At 43.4% G+C, this 15,988-nt stretch overlaps 1 protein-coding gene across 2 annotated transcripts in view; it reads right to left on the reverse strand.

Annotated features, from left to right (window-relative positions):
* gnb1l (guanine nucleotide binding protein (G protein), beta polypeptide 1-like) overlaps nt 1–15,988 on the reverse strand; it is a 41,548-nt gene that overhangs the window by 1,797 nt on the left and 23,763 nt on the right. For both annotated transcript variants that reach the window (XM_078554482.1, XM_078554481.1), the window contains 3 exons: nt 9,380–9,542; nt 7,733–7,831; nt 5,775–5,990 (listed from right to left, as the gene is read on the reverse strand). In XM_078554482.1, the coding sequence (XP_078410608.1) occupies nt 5,775–5,990; nt 7,733–7,831; nt 9,380–9,542 (478 nt within the window). The remainder of the gene's footprint in view (nt 1–5,774; nt 5,991–7,732; nt 7,832–9,379; nt 9,543–15,988) is intronic.

A 15,988-nucleotide genomic window follows, 5' to 3' on the forward strand; every position in this document is an offset into this window, starting at 1 on the left:
AAATGAATCTCAGCATGATTGCACACGGTCATATCTTCGAAATGTAACAGTAAAAAATCTTTGAGATGATAATAGTTAATTACAAACACATGAATATCATAATACAGCAACAGTATTCAATTGCGATGAATAATGTAGCAGATCTGAAATATGTTTTTGGTTTTGTGATCTGCAGCTTGTTTTGTTAATAGATCAGCCTGGCAAAGATAATATGCAGATGAACACAGGCCAAAATACAAAATACCAGCAGAATTGATCATAGGACATAAGAAAAAAAGAGTAGGCCATTCGGCCCCTCAAGCCTGCCCTGCCATTCAATAAGATCATGGCTGATCTGCTCCAGGTCTCAATTCCTCTTTCATGCCAGCTCCTCACAGCCCTCAACTCCCCGATATTTCAAAAATCTATCTAACGCCTCTTTAAACAATTTCAGTGATCTAGCCTCCACAACTCTAAGAGAATTCCAGACATTCACTGCCCTCAGGGTAAAAAATTCCTTCGCATCTCAGTTTTAAATGAGTGCCCCCTTATTCTGTAACTACGTCCCCTAGTTTGAGATTCCCCCACTAGCGGAAACATTTTCTCAACATCTACCCTGTCAAGCCCCCTCAGAATCTTGTATGTTTAAATAAGGTCACCATTCATTCTTCTAAACTCTAATGAGTAAAGGCCTAACCTGTTTAACCGTTCTTGGTAAGTCAACTCCTTCACCCCAGGAATCAGCCTAGTGAATCTCTTTTGAACTGCCTCCAATGCCAGTATATCCTTTCTTAAATACAAGGACCTAAACTGGACACAATACTCCAGGTGCAGCCTCATCAACACCCTGTACAGTTGTAACAAGACTTCCCTATTTTTAAAATCCAACCCCCTAGCAATACAGGCCATTTGCCTTCTTAATTACTTGCTGTACCTACATGCTAACTTTGTGTTTCATGCACAAGAACACCCAGATCCCTCTGTGCTGCACTTTTTTGGAGTCTCTCTCCATTTAAATAATAGTCTGCCTTTTGATTTTTCCTACCAAAGTGCATGAACTCTCACTTTCCAACATTAAACTCCATCTGCCAAGATTTTGTCCACTCACTTAACCTGTCTATAACCCCTTGCAGGTTCCTTATGTCCTCAACACAACATGCCATCCCACTTATTTTTGTATCATCAGCAAATTAGGATATATTACACTCTGCCCCCTCCTCCAAGTCATCTATTGATAGTAAATAAGTGAGGTCCTAGGACCGATCCTTGTGGCACTCTACTAGTTACATCTTTCCAACCTGAAAAAGACCCATTAATCCCAACTCTCTGTCTTCTGTGTGTTAACCAATCCTCAATCCATGCTAATATATTACTCCCAATACCTTGAGCTCTTGTGCAATAAGCTTTTATGTGGCACCTTATCAAATGCCTTCTGGAAATCCAAATACACTATATCTACTGGTTCCCCTTTATCAACACTGCTTGTTATATCCTCAAAGAACTCTAGCAAATTTGTCAAACATGATTGCCCTTTCACAAAACCATATTGAATCTGTTTGATTGCATTAAGCTTTTCTAAATGTCCTATTTCTTCCTTAATAATGGACTCTAGCATTTTTCCAATGACAGATGTTAGGCTGACTGGCCTATAGTTTCCTGCTTTTTGTCTCCCTCCCTTCTTGAACAGGGGCGTCACATTAGCGGTTTTCCAATCCGCTGGGACCCTCCCGGAATCCAGCAAGTTCTGGAATATTTTGACCAATGCCTCCACTATCTCTGCAGCCACTTCCTTTAAAACCCTTGGATGCAGGCCATCAGGTCCTGGTGACTTGTCTGCCTTTAGTTTCTCAAATACTTTGTCCCTCAAGATAGAGACTGTTACAAGATCTTTCCTCCCATTAGCTCCTTGCTTATCTGATATCTTTGGGATGTTTATAGGGTCCTCCACTGTGAAGACCGATGCAAAATATTGGTTTAAATTATCTGCCATTTCCCTGTTCCCCGTTATCAAATCTCCAAGGGACCCAAGCTCACTTTGGCTATTCTTTTTATATACCCGTTGAAGCTCTTGCTGTTTGTTTTTATATTTCTTACCAATTTACTTTCATAATCAATTTTCTCCCTCTTTATTAGCTTTTTAGTCATCTGCTGCTGGTTCCTAAAAAATTCCCAATCCTCTGGCCTACCACTAGTTTTCACCACTTTGTATGCCTTAGTTTTTGATTGGATAATCTCCTTGACTGCCTTTGTTAGCCACGGGTGGCTCATCCTTCTCATTGAGTCCTTTTTGACTGGGATAAATTGTTGCTGAGCATTATGAAATATCTGCTTACATGTCTGCAACTGCTCATCCAATAGACCCTTAGTCTATTTTCCCAGCCTGCTTTAGACAACTCTTTCTTCATACCTCTGTAATTGCCCTTCTTTAAGTTGAGGACATTGGTTTGAGATCAGAGTTGCTCACCCTCAAACTGAATTTGAAATTCTACCATGTTGTGATCGGTACCCCCTAGAGGATCCTTAACTATGAGATCTCTTATTAATCCCACCTCATTACACATTACTAGATCTAAAATAGCCTGTTCCCGGGTAGGTTCTGCAACATATTGCGCTAAGAAACAATTCCTGATGCACTCTACAAATTCGTCTTCCATGTTACCCCTGCCAATCTGATTTGTCAGTCAATATACAAATTAAAATCACCCATGACAATTGTAGCGCCCTTCTTAAATGCCTCCATTATTTCCCGATTTATACTTTGTCCTACAGTGAGGCAACTCTTCGGGGGCCTATGGATGACTCCCACCCGTGACTTCTTCCCCTTGCTATTCCTTATTTCCACCCAAACTGATTCCACATCATGATCTATTCCACCAATATCACTACTCACCACTGCACTGATGCCTTTATTAACAAAGCTACCCCAACTCCTTTTCGCCTATTTTTCCCTCGAATTTTCTGGTCGAATACTCTTGAATATTGAGTTCCCAATCTTGATCACCCTGTAACAACATCTCTGTAATAACTATGAAGTCATATCCATTAATTGCTATTTGTGCCGTCAACTCATCTATCTTGTTCCAAATGCTGCCTGCATTCAGATAAAGAGCCTTAAGCTTTGACTTTTTACCATTATTACTCATTCTGGTTCTAATTTCTGCTGCACTTTTCTGCCCCTTCCTGTCACACTTTGATTATCATTCGCCTCTTCACTGCCCTGCACCTCTGCTCTCTCGTTTATTTTTGATTTTCTAAACTTCCCTTCAATTGAACCCGCCCTATCTCAACCCTAGTTATATGATTTGCCAGGACACAGGTCCCAGCATGGTTCAAATGAAGCCCATCCCAACCAAACAGCTCTCTCCTTCCCCAGTATTGGTGCCAATGCCCCATGAATCAGAACCCATTTTTCCCACACCAATCATTGAGCCACGCATTTACCTCTCTAATCTTATTTACCCTACACCAATTTGCACGTGGCTCAGGTAGTAATCCAGAGATTATTACCTTTGTGGCTCTGCTTTTTAATTTAGCCCCAAGTTACTCGTAGTCCCTCAGCAGAGTCTCTTTCCTAGTCCTGCCTATGTTGTTGGTACCTATGTGGACCACGACAACTGGATCCTTCCCCTCCCACTCCAAGTTCCTCTCCAGGCCAGAAGAGATGTCGTTAATCTTGGCACCAGGTAGGCAACACGGCCTTCGGGACTCTGTATTTGCTGCAGAGAACAGTATTTATTCCCCTGACTATGCTATCCCCTATTACTACCACACTTCTCTTTTCTCCCCCCACTTGAATGGCGCTCTGTACCATGGCGCTGTGGACAGTTCACTCATCCTTCCTGCAGTCTGTGCCCTCGTCCACACCGGGAGCAAGAACCTCATTCCTTTTGGACAAGGGCACTGGCTGAGGCTCCTCCAAAGCTAAGTTCTGGATCCCCATACCTGCCTTACTCGCAGTCACACCCTCCTGTCTCTGACCACGAACCAAATTTGATGTAATTGATCTAAGGGGTGTGAATGCCTCCTGAAACAGTGTCCAGGTAACCCTCCCCCTCCCTGATGTGTTGCAGTGTCTGCAGCTCGGACTCCAGCTCATCAACTCTGAGCTAAAGTTCCTCGAGCAGTCAACACTTGCTGCAGATGTGGTCACCATGGATCGCACTGATGTCCACCAGCTCCCACATACTACAGCTGCAACACATCGCCTGCCCAGCCATCTCTATTCTATTTAATTAATTAATGTGGATGTTAAATATTTTAAAAGTGAATTTCTTAACTGTACTCTACAGCTGTAATAACGTCTCCTGATTTAAACCGCTTGGCCAATCAAAAGAGACAAGGAAAAGATACCCACCAATCACCTACCTGTTTCCCTGTTACGTCACACTTTGGGCCCAACAGGTAGAAACAGTTTGAAGGGGCTCTCTGCCGCCAGTTTATATCTCCTGCCGCTGCTGCCCTTCTCACATAAGTCTGCTCTCAGTGTGCTCCCGGCTCTCATCTCACTGTTTTAAACTGTGAACATCCCGGCTCTCCGCTCACTGTTCTAAACTGTAAAAATCCCTGCTCTCCTCTCTCTGTTTTAAACTGTGAAAATCCTGGCTCTCCTCTCACTGTTTTAAACTATGTTTAATCACAGGCCAGACAGTCTAACCTCGGTGGTGGGGAAGTTGCTAGAAAGAATTCTGAGCGACAGAATATATCTGCATTTGGAGAGACATGGATTAATCAAGGATATTCAGCATGGATTTGTTAAGGGAAGATCTGTTTGACACAAGGGCACATGGGATACTTGCCTTTATTAGCTGGGGCATAGAATACAAGAGCAGGGAGGTTATGCTGGAATTGTATAAAATGCTGGTTAGGCCACAACTGGAGTAGTGCATGCAGTTCTGGTCACCACATTATAGGAAGGATGTGATTGCACTGAAGAGGGTGCAGAGGAGATTTATTAGGATGCTGCCTGGGCTGGAGGGTCTGAGCTATGTGGAAAGATTGGATAGGCTGGGGTTGTTTTCCTTGGAGCAACAAAGGTTGAGAGAGAACCTGATAGAGGTGTATAAGATTATGAGGGGCATAGATAAGGTGGATAGGAAGGCACTTTTTCCAATAGTAGAGGGATCAATAACCAGGGGCATAGATTTAAGGTAAGAGGTAGAAGGCTAAGAGGGGAGTTGAGGAGAAATCTTTTCACCCAGACGGTGTTGGGAGTCTGGAATGCACTGCCTGAAAGGGTGGTTGAGTCAAAAACTCTCATAACATTTAAGAAGTATTTAGATATTCATCTGTGTTGCCATAGCCTCCAGGGCTATGGGCCAAACGCTGGAAAATGGGATTAGTGTAGTCAGACCTTTGTTGACCAGCATGGACATGATGGGCCGAATGGCCTCCTTCTGTGCTGTAGATGTCTATGAGTCTCATCTTTAGCTTTCTTTTGAACCAGTAGCAGATATAGCCTGCTATGAAATTGTGTGTGTTTTTGGTACTAAAGACAAAGTGGAATAAACAGAGGGTATCATGAGGATAATTTGCCAAACCTAATATCAACATTTACTGTTGTAATAACTTAAGAATAATTACTTCAAAAACCTAGAACATGAAAAAAATCATTAAAATTTCAGTACCTGCTAGAATGACAATCCAGACAATATACTCTGCGCTCATATATTGTAACTGGCACATGATTAATTAGCTTGGACTCTGCAACAACTCTTCTTCATGACTAAATATTTTTTCAGCATATCAGACTGTTGGTGTAACACTGAATAAATGACACACAGGTCATTGTTGCTGACCTTAAGGTTCTGTTGCTCGTCAAGTCCCCAGGAGCTGAGAACCTTTTCTGAGGAGCCGGAGATACCCTTGACCTTCTCCGGGTCAAAGTCGAGGCACATGATTGGTTCATTGTGGCAGGCGAGACGGCTCAACATTTTCTTTTCCGATGGGTCCCAGAGGGTCACAGACCCATCCTCGTATCCAACCAATAATAAAGGCCGAGAACAGGAAAGAGGCTAGTCATCAAGACAGAGAAAGGGATAGTAACATAGCATGTAATGTGCTGTGAGAAATTGACACCATTGCTGCAGTCCAATATACAGCAAAGATTCAGACCTAGTGCAACCCATTTTGATAATAGTAAAAACATATACTTAAAAAGATTACAGTTTTTCCCAGTGTGACTACAGAAAAAGTCTAGGTGGAGAACAAAGTCTCATTCAGAAAACTACAGAATTTTAATTTGTTGCAACAGGCTGGAGGGGCTGAATGGCCTGCTCCTGTTCATATGTTCTGGCTAACACAAACTTCAGTACATGAAAGGTTATTGATCCTCCAGCACCAATAGGCCTATGTTACCTCTGTTTAGTACCTGAATGAACTGATTTCCTCATACATGAAATCTAAAGTCCAAGCTTTTAACAGTTTTGAAATTATTTTTATTTTTCTCTTCCTTTCTGTTTCTCACCTATCGCCTTACTACTCTATAATTTCCTCATTCCTATCTGTAATATTTCTTCTGATGTATTTTGTTTTTTTCCCTCACCTCCACATCCCTGGGCTATTAATGTTACTAATTTTTTTTTTTGCTTTTGTCCATTAACTTTGTCCGTCACCACTGCCCCCTTCCATAATGCTTCCCTACACAGGTCACAATCAAGATTCTGTTGAGAAAACATAAGTTATTTATGCTTCACTGTTATTTGTTAATTTGGAGCACAATGTGGATTATTTAAATTGTACTGGGCACACAAGACAGCAATTGATTCTACAAAAACTATGGACAATTCTTTGCAGCAAAGTTTGTAAACCACCCTCCCTCCTTCAATCCTCCAAGTGCATTCAAATTTTGGACACTAATAAAAATAATAATTAAGCAAAAATAAATTGCCTGATAGTGCATCTAAATGTTACCAAAGGTCATGTCAGGGCAAAGGAGAATCCATCACAACAGGTGTGGAGCATTAAGACCTGTCCAAAGGCATAGAAACCAGTTGGGATGGATGGAAAATCTTCAAAGGCCACATCTGAAATGGTCAATGACACTTCATCAAACCCCAGTGGACCCTGCCTTGAAAACTCTAAATGAGATGTGTTCTAATTCCCCTACCCCTGCTAAAGGTCTAATAGCTACTTTGACACTTTAACAGACAGACAGACTGAAAGGGAAGTCAATGCACGCATTTACAATGCCACCACTTTTCCCCAACAAGATGTAATTATTGTGAAAATTAGCAAAAACTTACAAAAAAGCATTACAATCAACTATGATAATTTGGCTGGGTAATGTCAGTGGCTTCAGTGTTGTCAGACCCATATATACCATAATCCACACAAACTGCCTGTTAAATACAGTGGCCAGGACTGTCCCAATCTTCACTGAAATATTAAAACTTATTTCAAATTATCACACAAGGTACATAACCATATATCATTTTGAAGGAGTGCCTTGTTAATCCCAAAATAGTCAAAAGCCAATATTATCATTTCCTGCTCGTGACATTTACAACATGCCAAACTTCTCAGCCAATGACCTAGCCCCCCACCCCTTACACGCACACGCATGAAATAAACAGCGCCTGCTGTTCAACTGTCTACAACACTAAGTGCATCTGCGCTGGAAAATTATAGTTTTCTAGATGAATCGGAGACAAGCTAAACAGAAAACAAAAAGAGCACCTGATCAAAACATGAATCACATGCTGAAGGCAAAATGAGTCAGTGTTCAGGTTTCCGCAACACATTAGGTGCGTGTTACCTGCCATAATTTCAGACACATAGGCATGCCCAGTTTAGCATCTGCTGGCGGCTTTAGGATCCAGACTGGCGTCTTCTTAAGTAGGTCTAAAATTTTCACCTATGTTGTAGAAGGGTAAAACACAAACACCATTAATTCAGCACTGTGCCAGGCCTATGCTTGTCGCATCCTACATAAAAAGCCACGGGCAATAATTTGGCAATCATTAAGACTGCACAAAGCTGGCCACATTATCTCGTTGCAGAGCAAAACTGCATTGTTTCCAATCAAGAAACAGTTTGTCTCCATCCAAATTATTGTGCCTGGTTCAATACGTTCATTGTTTTCTGAATGTAAACAATCACATTACCCTTATGTACCGTTTCAAAAGCTGTAATTGGGTTACCTGGAGGCATTTAAAAAAAAAAGGCAACCAAAAAAGTCCCCTCTATCAAAGGTGGCAGACATAATACTTGATGTCTAATCATAGGGTGAAAATCACAAGAGTTTATTGAAAGTATAACAATTGGAAAGATAGTAATCTAAAATAAAAGCTGCCAGTCTGGAAACCCAATAATACAACAATACAACCTTGTAGAAACAGTACTTTCACTCTATGTTTTAATTAATCACTATTTGACTGTTCCCTTCAAGCTGTCATGTGTAATCTTGTTGTATAAGTACTCTATTCAGTTACAATAGGTATGCACACAAAGCAGATTAACCTCATTGTAACACTCCGTTAACATTAAAAATTAAATCTAACATTATCACATGTATTCCTATGGTCAATATTAACTTTTTCTATGAATATTTCACATTGAGAGCCTTTGTCAAAGCTCAACATTTTGATGACTGGACTCTATTTTTATTTCTTCTTTTCAAATGCTGACAACACTTCACTCAAGCATGTCCTGTCTATATGTGACACAACAACCCTTTTCACTGTGTCAACCATGGCTCGGTGGGTAGCACTCTCACTTCTGAGTTTGAAGGGTGTGGGCTCAAGCCCCACTTCAAGGACCTGAGCACAAAACCTAGGTTTTTGCAGTCCACTGCAGTAGTGAGGGAGTGCTGCACTGTCAAATTGCTGTCATTTGACAGAGATATTAAACCAAGGCCTTGTATGTCTGCCCTCTCAGATGGATGTAAAAGATCTCATGGCAGATCTGGAAGTTATCCCCAGTGTATTAGCCAACAGCACATAAACAAATTATCTGGTCATTATCATACTGCCGTTTGTGGCATTTAGCAGTGCAGAAATTGCCTGTTCGGTTTCCTGTGTTAAAATAACGATTGCACTTCACAACTACTTTATTGGTTCTAAAGCACTTTGGAATGTCCTGAGTTGTGAAAGGTGCTACAGAAATGCTTTTTTGTGTTGACTGAAGAGGCAGCTCTGAGTTCTTTGATGTGACATTAGCTTTGAAAATATTTCTTCAAGACCGTGTAACCAACACTGATTACAAGGTGTTACAAAATGTGTCAAAAGTGCAAAAAAAAGTTTTGCTCCACAAGCTGGTAAATGAGGTTGAGACAATGTTAAAAGAAGGCACATAGCATTGACTCAGAATATTCATGAGAGCTTAACTGAACAGACCCTGAGCATGGGCACCTCCTATCTGTGTATTATGATTATCACACCCATGTGTTAAATTATACAATTACCTCAGACAAGGTGCTGCCCGGGGAAGCTAAAAGGTAATGGCCAACATCTTTTTGCATTAGCGAGCATTGACAGAATCCATAGCTATCCAAAGGAATGTAGTCAATCACTGCATTGCGCCCTTCTGATAGGTCCCATGTACAGACAGCTGCATCCCGACCCTGGCTGTATGAAAATATGGAACACATCAAAACAAAGCCAAATCGTGGCCACGTTTTCTTCATGAAATTAGCAATAATTTGCATTCAGAATAAAGCTTTCCTTGTTTGCAAAGATTTTAACTCATGAGAAATTAACCTATGGCTGAAACATTTGAGAATTTTTTATACTCTTTTAAACAATTCCAAGTCATTACCAGAGCATCCAATAGTTCAGAATGATTTTTGTCCCTCCTTTCCAAAAGCAATGACTTAAGATGTGTATGATTCTCGAATACTTATTCCAAGAGACCTCTTTTCACATGTGTTCCTAAACCTTTCTATATTTTAAGCAAAGGCCACAATGCAAAGTTTTACTTTACACCCACTCTCAAGAATGCTGTAACACAAGGCATCAACATGTGATAGGACCAAGGTCTATATGTACAATTTCTAACTCTGTGCAAGCTTCCGATTTCAGACATGGGCAGCAGTCAAGTATGAGCTGGATACTTCTTCAAAGGAAGAGGGACAAATCCAGGGAGCAGACTCGGAGGGAGGAGCACCAGAGCGGTGAGTATAAATCTAGCTTACCTCGGGGATTCGCGGCCTTGTCTCCAAGGAGCAGACACGGAGGGAGGAGTACCGGAGCGGTGAGTATAAATCTAGCTTACCTCGGGGATTCGCGGCCTTGTCTCCAAGGAGCAGACTCGGAGGGAGGAGCACCGGAGTGGTGAAGCCAAAACTGAAAAAATGACATCACATGAAAGCTGTGACCTGATTGGTTGGTAGGAAATCTGCACCAAATTTGTAAAAAAAAATTGCAAAGCTAATTAATAAATTAATTATCTAAGTCGAGATGGCTGGGCAGGTGATGTGCTGTAGCTGTATGATGTGGGAGCTGGCAGATCCCATTGCGAGCCGCAGTGACCACATCTGCAGCAAGTGTTGGTTGCTGGAGGAACTCCGGCTCAGAATTGATGAGCTGGAGTCCGAACTCCGGACGCTGCGGCACATCCATGAGGGGGAGAGTTACCTGGACGCTTTGTTTCAGGAGGCGGTCACACCCGGTAGATTAAGTACCTCAAGTTTGGTCAGGGTCAGCAGGGTGTGACTGCAAGTGAGGCAGGTAGAGGGATCCTGTGTTCAGGAACAGAGGAGCCTCAGCTCTTGACCTTGTCCAACAGGTACGAGGTACTTGCTCCCTGTGAGGATGAGCAGCAGGGCTGTAGCGAGGATGAGCCAGCTGACCACAGCACCATGGCACAGGAGGCCATTCAAGAGATGGGAGCAAAAAGACAAGTGGTAGTTGTAGGGGATTCTATAATTAGGGGAATTGATAGCTTCCTTTGTAAGCAGGGTCAAGAGTTCCGCATGGTATGTTGCCTGCCCGGTGCCAGGGTGAGGGACATCTCTGACCGGCTTGAAAGGATATTGGAGAGGAAGGGGGAGGATCCAGTTGTTGTGGTCCACGTCAGGACAAATAACACAGGTAAGACTAGGAAAGAGGACCTGTTTGGGGATTATCAGGAACTAGGAACTAAATTAAAGAACAAGTCCTCAAGGGTTATAATCTCTGGATTACTACCCGAGCCACGTGCAAATCGGCATAGGGACGTGAGAATAAGGTAAGTGAACACGTGGCTAAAGGAGTAGTGCGGGAAAGAGGGGTTCCATTTCGTGGGGCACTGGCATCAGTATTGGAACAGGAGGGATCTGTACCGTTGGGACAGTCTCCACTTGAACCGATCTGGGACCAATGTTCTAGCGAAAAGGGTAAATAGGGTGGTCAACAGTACTTTAAACTAGAAAGTGGGAGGGGGGAGGGAAGGGTAAAACTCCAAGAAAAATGACTAATGGGAAACAAAGCAGCAGGTTAGCGTTTGAGGGGGGGTGGATTCAACTTCATGGAAAATTATGAAAAAACTGAAAAGAAAGGAGAGCCCAGGAGAGGCTATTAAAGTCTCCAGAACACAAAATAGGACAGAGTGTTTGGAAAGGGCTAGGAATCTAACTTCAAGCACATCAGATAAAGGGACGACAATGAGAAAGGGGACGGGAAATACAGCACTGAAGGTGTTGTATCTGAATGCACGCAGTATACGAAGTAAGGTAAATGAGTTTGTGGCGCAGATTGAAATTGACAGGTATGATGTGGTGGGCATCACAGAGACATGGCTGTAAGGGGATCATGACTGGGAGCTAAATATCCAAGGATATACATCCTATCGAAAAGATAGGCAGGTTGGCAGAGGGGGTGGGGTTGCTTTGTTAGTAAGAAATGAAATTAAATCGATAGCAAGAAATGACGTAGGGTCAGATGATGTAGAACCTGTGTGGGTAGAGTTGAGGAACTGCAAAGGTAAAAAAACCATAATGGGAGTTATGTACAGGCCTCCGAACAGTAATCAAGATGTGGGGCACAAGATACACCAGGAGATAGAAAAGGCATGTAAGAAAGGCAAGGTTGCAGTGATCATGGGGGACTTCAATATGCAGGTAGACTGGGAAAATCAGGTTGGTAGTGGATCCCAAGAAAAGCAATTTATGGAATGTCTACGAGATGGCTTTTTGGAGCAGCTTGTGGTGGAGCCCACTAGGGAACAAGCAATTCTAGATTTAGTGATGTGTAATGAGGCAGATTTGATAAGGGAGCTTAAGGTGAAGGAACCCTTAGGAGGAAGTGACCATAATATGATAGAATTTACCCTGCAATTTGAGAGGAAAAAGATGGAATCAGATGTAACGGTATTACAATTGAATAAAGGCAACTACAGAGGCATGAGGGAGGAGCTGGCCAGAATTGACAGGGCGATGAGCCTAGCAGGAAAGACAGTGGAACAGCAATGGCAGGAGTTTCTGGGAGTAATTTGGGAGACACAGCAAAAAATCATCCCTAGGAAGAAGAAGCATACTAAAGGGAGGACGAGGCAACCATGGCTGACGAGGGAAGTCAGGGACAGCATAAAAACTAAAGAGAAAGCATACAGTGTGGCGAAGAGCAGTGGGAAGCCAGGGGATTGGGAAGCCTACAAAGACCAACAGAGGACAACTAAAAAAGAAATAAGGAGGGGGAAGATTAAATATGAGGGTAAACTAGCCAGTAATACAAAAGAAGATTGCAAGAGTTTTTAAGATATATAAAGGGTAAGAGAGAGGCAAAAGTGGACATTGGGCCGCTGGAAAATGATGCTGGAGAAGTAGTAGTGAGGAACAAAGAAACGGCGGAGGAACTGAATAGGTATTTTGCGTCAGTCTTCATGGTGGAAGACACGAGTAACATCCCCAAAGTTCAAGAGAGTCGGGGGGCAGAGGTGAGTATGGTGGCCATTACCAAGGAGAAGGTGCTAGGAAAACTGAAAGGTCTGAAGGTGGATAAATCACCTGGACCAGATGGATTACACCCCAGAGTTCTAAAGGAGATAGCTGAAGAGATAGTGGAGGCGTTGGTGGTGATCTTTCAGGAATCACTCGAGTCAGGGAGGATCCCAGAGGACTGGAAAATCGCTAATGTAACCCCCCTGTTTAAGAAGGGAGTGAGGCAAAAGACGGGAAATTACAGGCCGATTAGCCTGACCTCGGTCGTTGGTAAGATTTTAGAGTCCATTATTAAGGATGAGATTTCAGAATACTTGGAAGTGCATGGTAAAACAGGGCAAAGTCAGCATGGTTTCATCAAGGGGAGGTCATGCCTGACAAATCTGTTAGAATTCTTTGAGGAGGTAACGAGCAGGTTAGACAAAGGAGAGCCAATGGATGTTATCTACTTGGACTTCCAGAAGGCCTTTGACAAGGTGCTGCACAGGAGGCTGCTCAGTAAGATAAGAGCCCATGGTGTTAGAGGCAAGGTACTAGCATGGATAGAAGATTGGCTGTCTGGCAGGAGGCAGAGAGTGGGGATAAGGGGGTCCTTCTCAGGATGGCGGCCGGTGACTACTGGAGTTCCACAGGGGCCAGTGTTGGGACCACAACTTTTCACTTTATACATTAATAATCTAGATGAAGGAACTGAGGGCATCCTGGCTAAGTTTGCAGATGATACAAAGATAGGTGGAGGGACAGGTAATATTGAGGAGGCGGGGAGGCTGCAGAAGGATTTGGACAGGTTAGGAGAATGGGCAAAGAAGTGGCAGATGGAATACAACATGGGGAAGTGTGAGGTCATGCACTTTGGTAGGAAGAATAGAGGCATAGACTATTTTCTAAATGGGGAGAGATTTCAGAAATCTGGAGTGCAAAGGGACTTGGGAGTCCTAGTCCAGGATTCTCTTAAGGTTAACTTGCAGGTTAAGTCGGTAGTTAGGAAGGCAACTGCAATGTTGGCATTTATTTCGAGAGGACTAGAATATAAAAGCAGGGATGTATTGCTGAGGCTTTATAAGGTTCTGGTCAGACCATATTTAGAATATTGTGAGCAATTTTGGGCCCCATATCTCAGGAAGGATGTTCTGGCCCTGGAGAGGGTCCAGAGGAGGTTCACGAGAACGATCCCAGGAATGACAGGCTTAACATATGAGGAACGTTTGAGGACTCTGGGTCTATGCTCGATGGAGTTTAGAAGGATGAGGGGGATCTGATTAAAACTTACAGAATACTGAAAGGCCTGGATAGAGTGGACGTGGGGAAGATGTTTCCATTAGGAGAGACTAGGACTTGAGGGCACAGCCTCAGAGTAAAGGAAAGACCTTTTAGAACAGAGATGAGGAGAAACTTCTTTAGCCAGGGAGTGGTGAATCTATGGAATTCATTGCCACAGAAGGCTGTGGAGGCCAGGTTATTGAGTGTATTTAAAACCGAGACAGATAGGTTCTTGATTGGTAAGGGGATATAGAACGCACATGTTGCCCAGACTTTGGGTAACTTTGTTTGAAGCTTCAGGTATTAGACCTGATGGAGAGGGAAAAATTGTTTTGATAATTTTTGGACTTGCGTGAATGTGGCAAATCAAAGTAAACATCTAGTACAAAGCCTCCTTTTGATGAATTCTTACATTTTCCCACGGGGAGAAGGTGGGAGAATGGGGTTAAGAAAATTATCAGCCATGATTGAATGGCGGAGCAGACTCGATGGGCCGAATGGCCTAATTTCTGCTCCTTTATCTTATGGTCTTATCAAAGCTTTTTGCTGGACGGTAAGGATAGCAGAAAGAACAGCAGTCAATCAGAGGTTGGCCAACATGCCACAGCCAGGCAGACGGAGAGTAAAGGCCCCAAGGCAGATAGAGCAGCATTATTGAGCGTATCAGCAGGCTACTTATACAACTGAGCCTAATCCTATCCTTCAACACACACACTTTCTGACAGGATTAATGAGATAGTGAACAGGAACAGGAACATCATTGCATATTTTCCCTCCTTAATCCAGAGACATCAAGTTGAATTTTAGTGCTTATTCTATAACACAACTCAGTTAACTCAGTGTCTTGCATACACTGGTCTATGTAAAGCAGCATATAATGGATGTGTGGGGAACCTGTCACATATTATAAACTAAATTACATAATAAAGATTACAGGCAGAATTTTCCCAGATTTGCACTAAGTGCGGTAGTGGGCAGGTAAAACAATGTTTTACCCGCCGATGGCGAGTTTTCACGCCGTATCGTCCTGTGCCCACCTCATTATTTATGCACTCCCGGGAAACACACCATTTCCATGGCGGGTGGGCTCCTCATTCACCCACCATTACCCGCCGTTGCATCATGCCAGGCGCCATGCTTAAAGGCCAGCCACAAGCACAGCGCTCATTGCTTCCAGCTCACCACTACTGCCTGGGAGACGTGGCCCTCAAAGGCAAGAAGACTGCAGCCCTCGGTTTAATGGCCGGTGCTCGAGCGACTGCTGAATGCTGTGGAGGCCCTTCAGGATGTCCTGTACTGCCGTTCTGGCTGCAGGGTGGGCAGCAACATGACCAATCCAGCTTGGGAGGCGGTGGTCTGTGCCAATGCCCTTCAGAAGAGGACAGCCACCCAGTGCCACAAGAGGATGAATGATCTCCTCTGTTCCGCCAGGATACTTCACTTTTTTCATCACTCTCAACTCTCACACTCACAAACCCATCACACATCCACAGGGCCCTCATTCACTGCCAGTTCAAGGGGCATCACCTTTCACTCCCTCACACTCACCGTCATTGTCCTCATCCCATCCATGGGACCACTCACCAGCCGCACAGGCCAGGCACATTTATCATCTGGCCCAGCAGGCTTACACTTTTTCCATCTTTATCCATGTGGGGCAAGCTGGCACATAACAAGAGAGAGAAGTTGCAGACCACTGGTGGAATGGCCAAAATCAAGGTCCTCATGGCCTTGCTGGCCAGCAATGATCTGGACTGTTCCTGTGCTGACGGTGAGGTCGGCGCTGCTCTACCAAGTGAGGATCCAGCAGTGCAACATCCATCAGGCAACCATGCCATGAATGATGTGTTCTCTTTCACAGGCCACTGCCATACACTAATTATCTCTCTTTACTTT

This window comes from Cetorhinus maximus, chromosome 12 (assembly GCF_964194155.1).
Source record: "Cetorhinus maximus chromosome 12, sCetMax3.hap1.1, whole genome shotgun sequence".
NCBI lineage: Eukaryota > Metazoa > Chordata > Chondrichthyes > Lamniformes > Cetorhinidae > Cetorhinus > Cetorhinus maximus.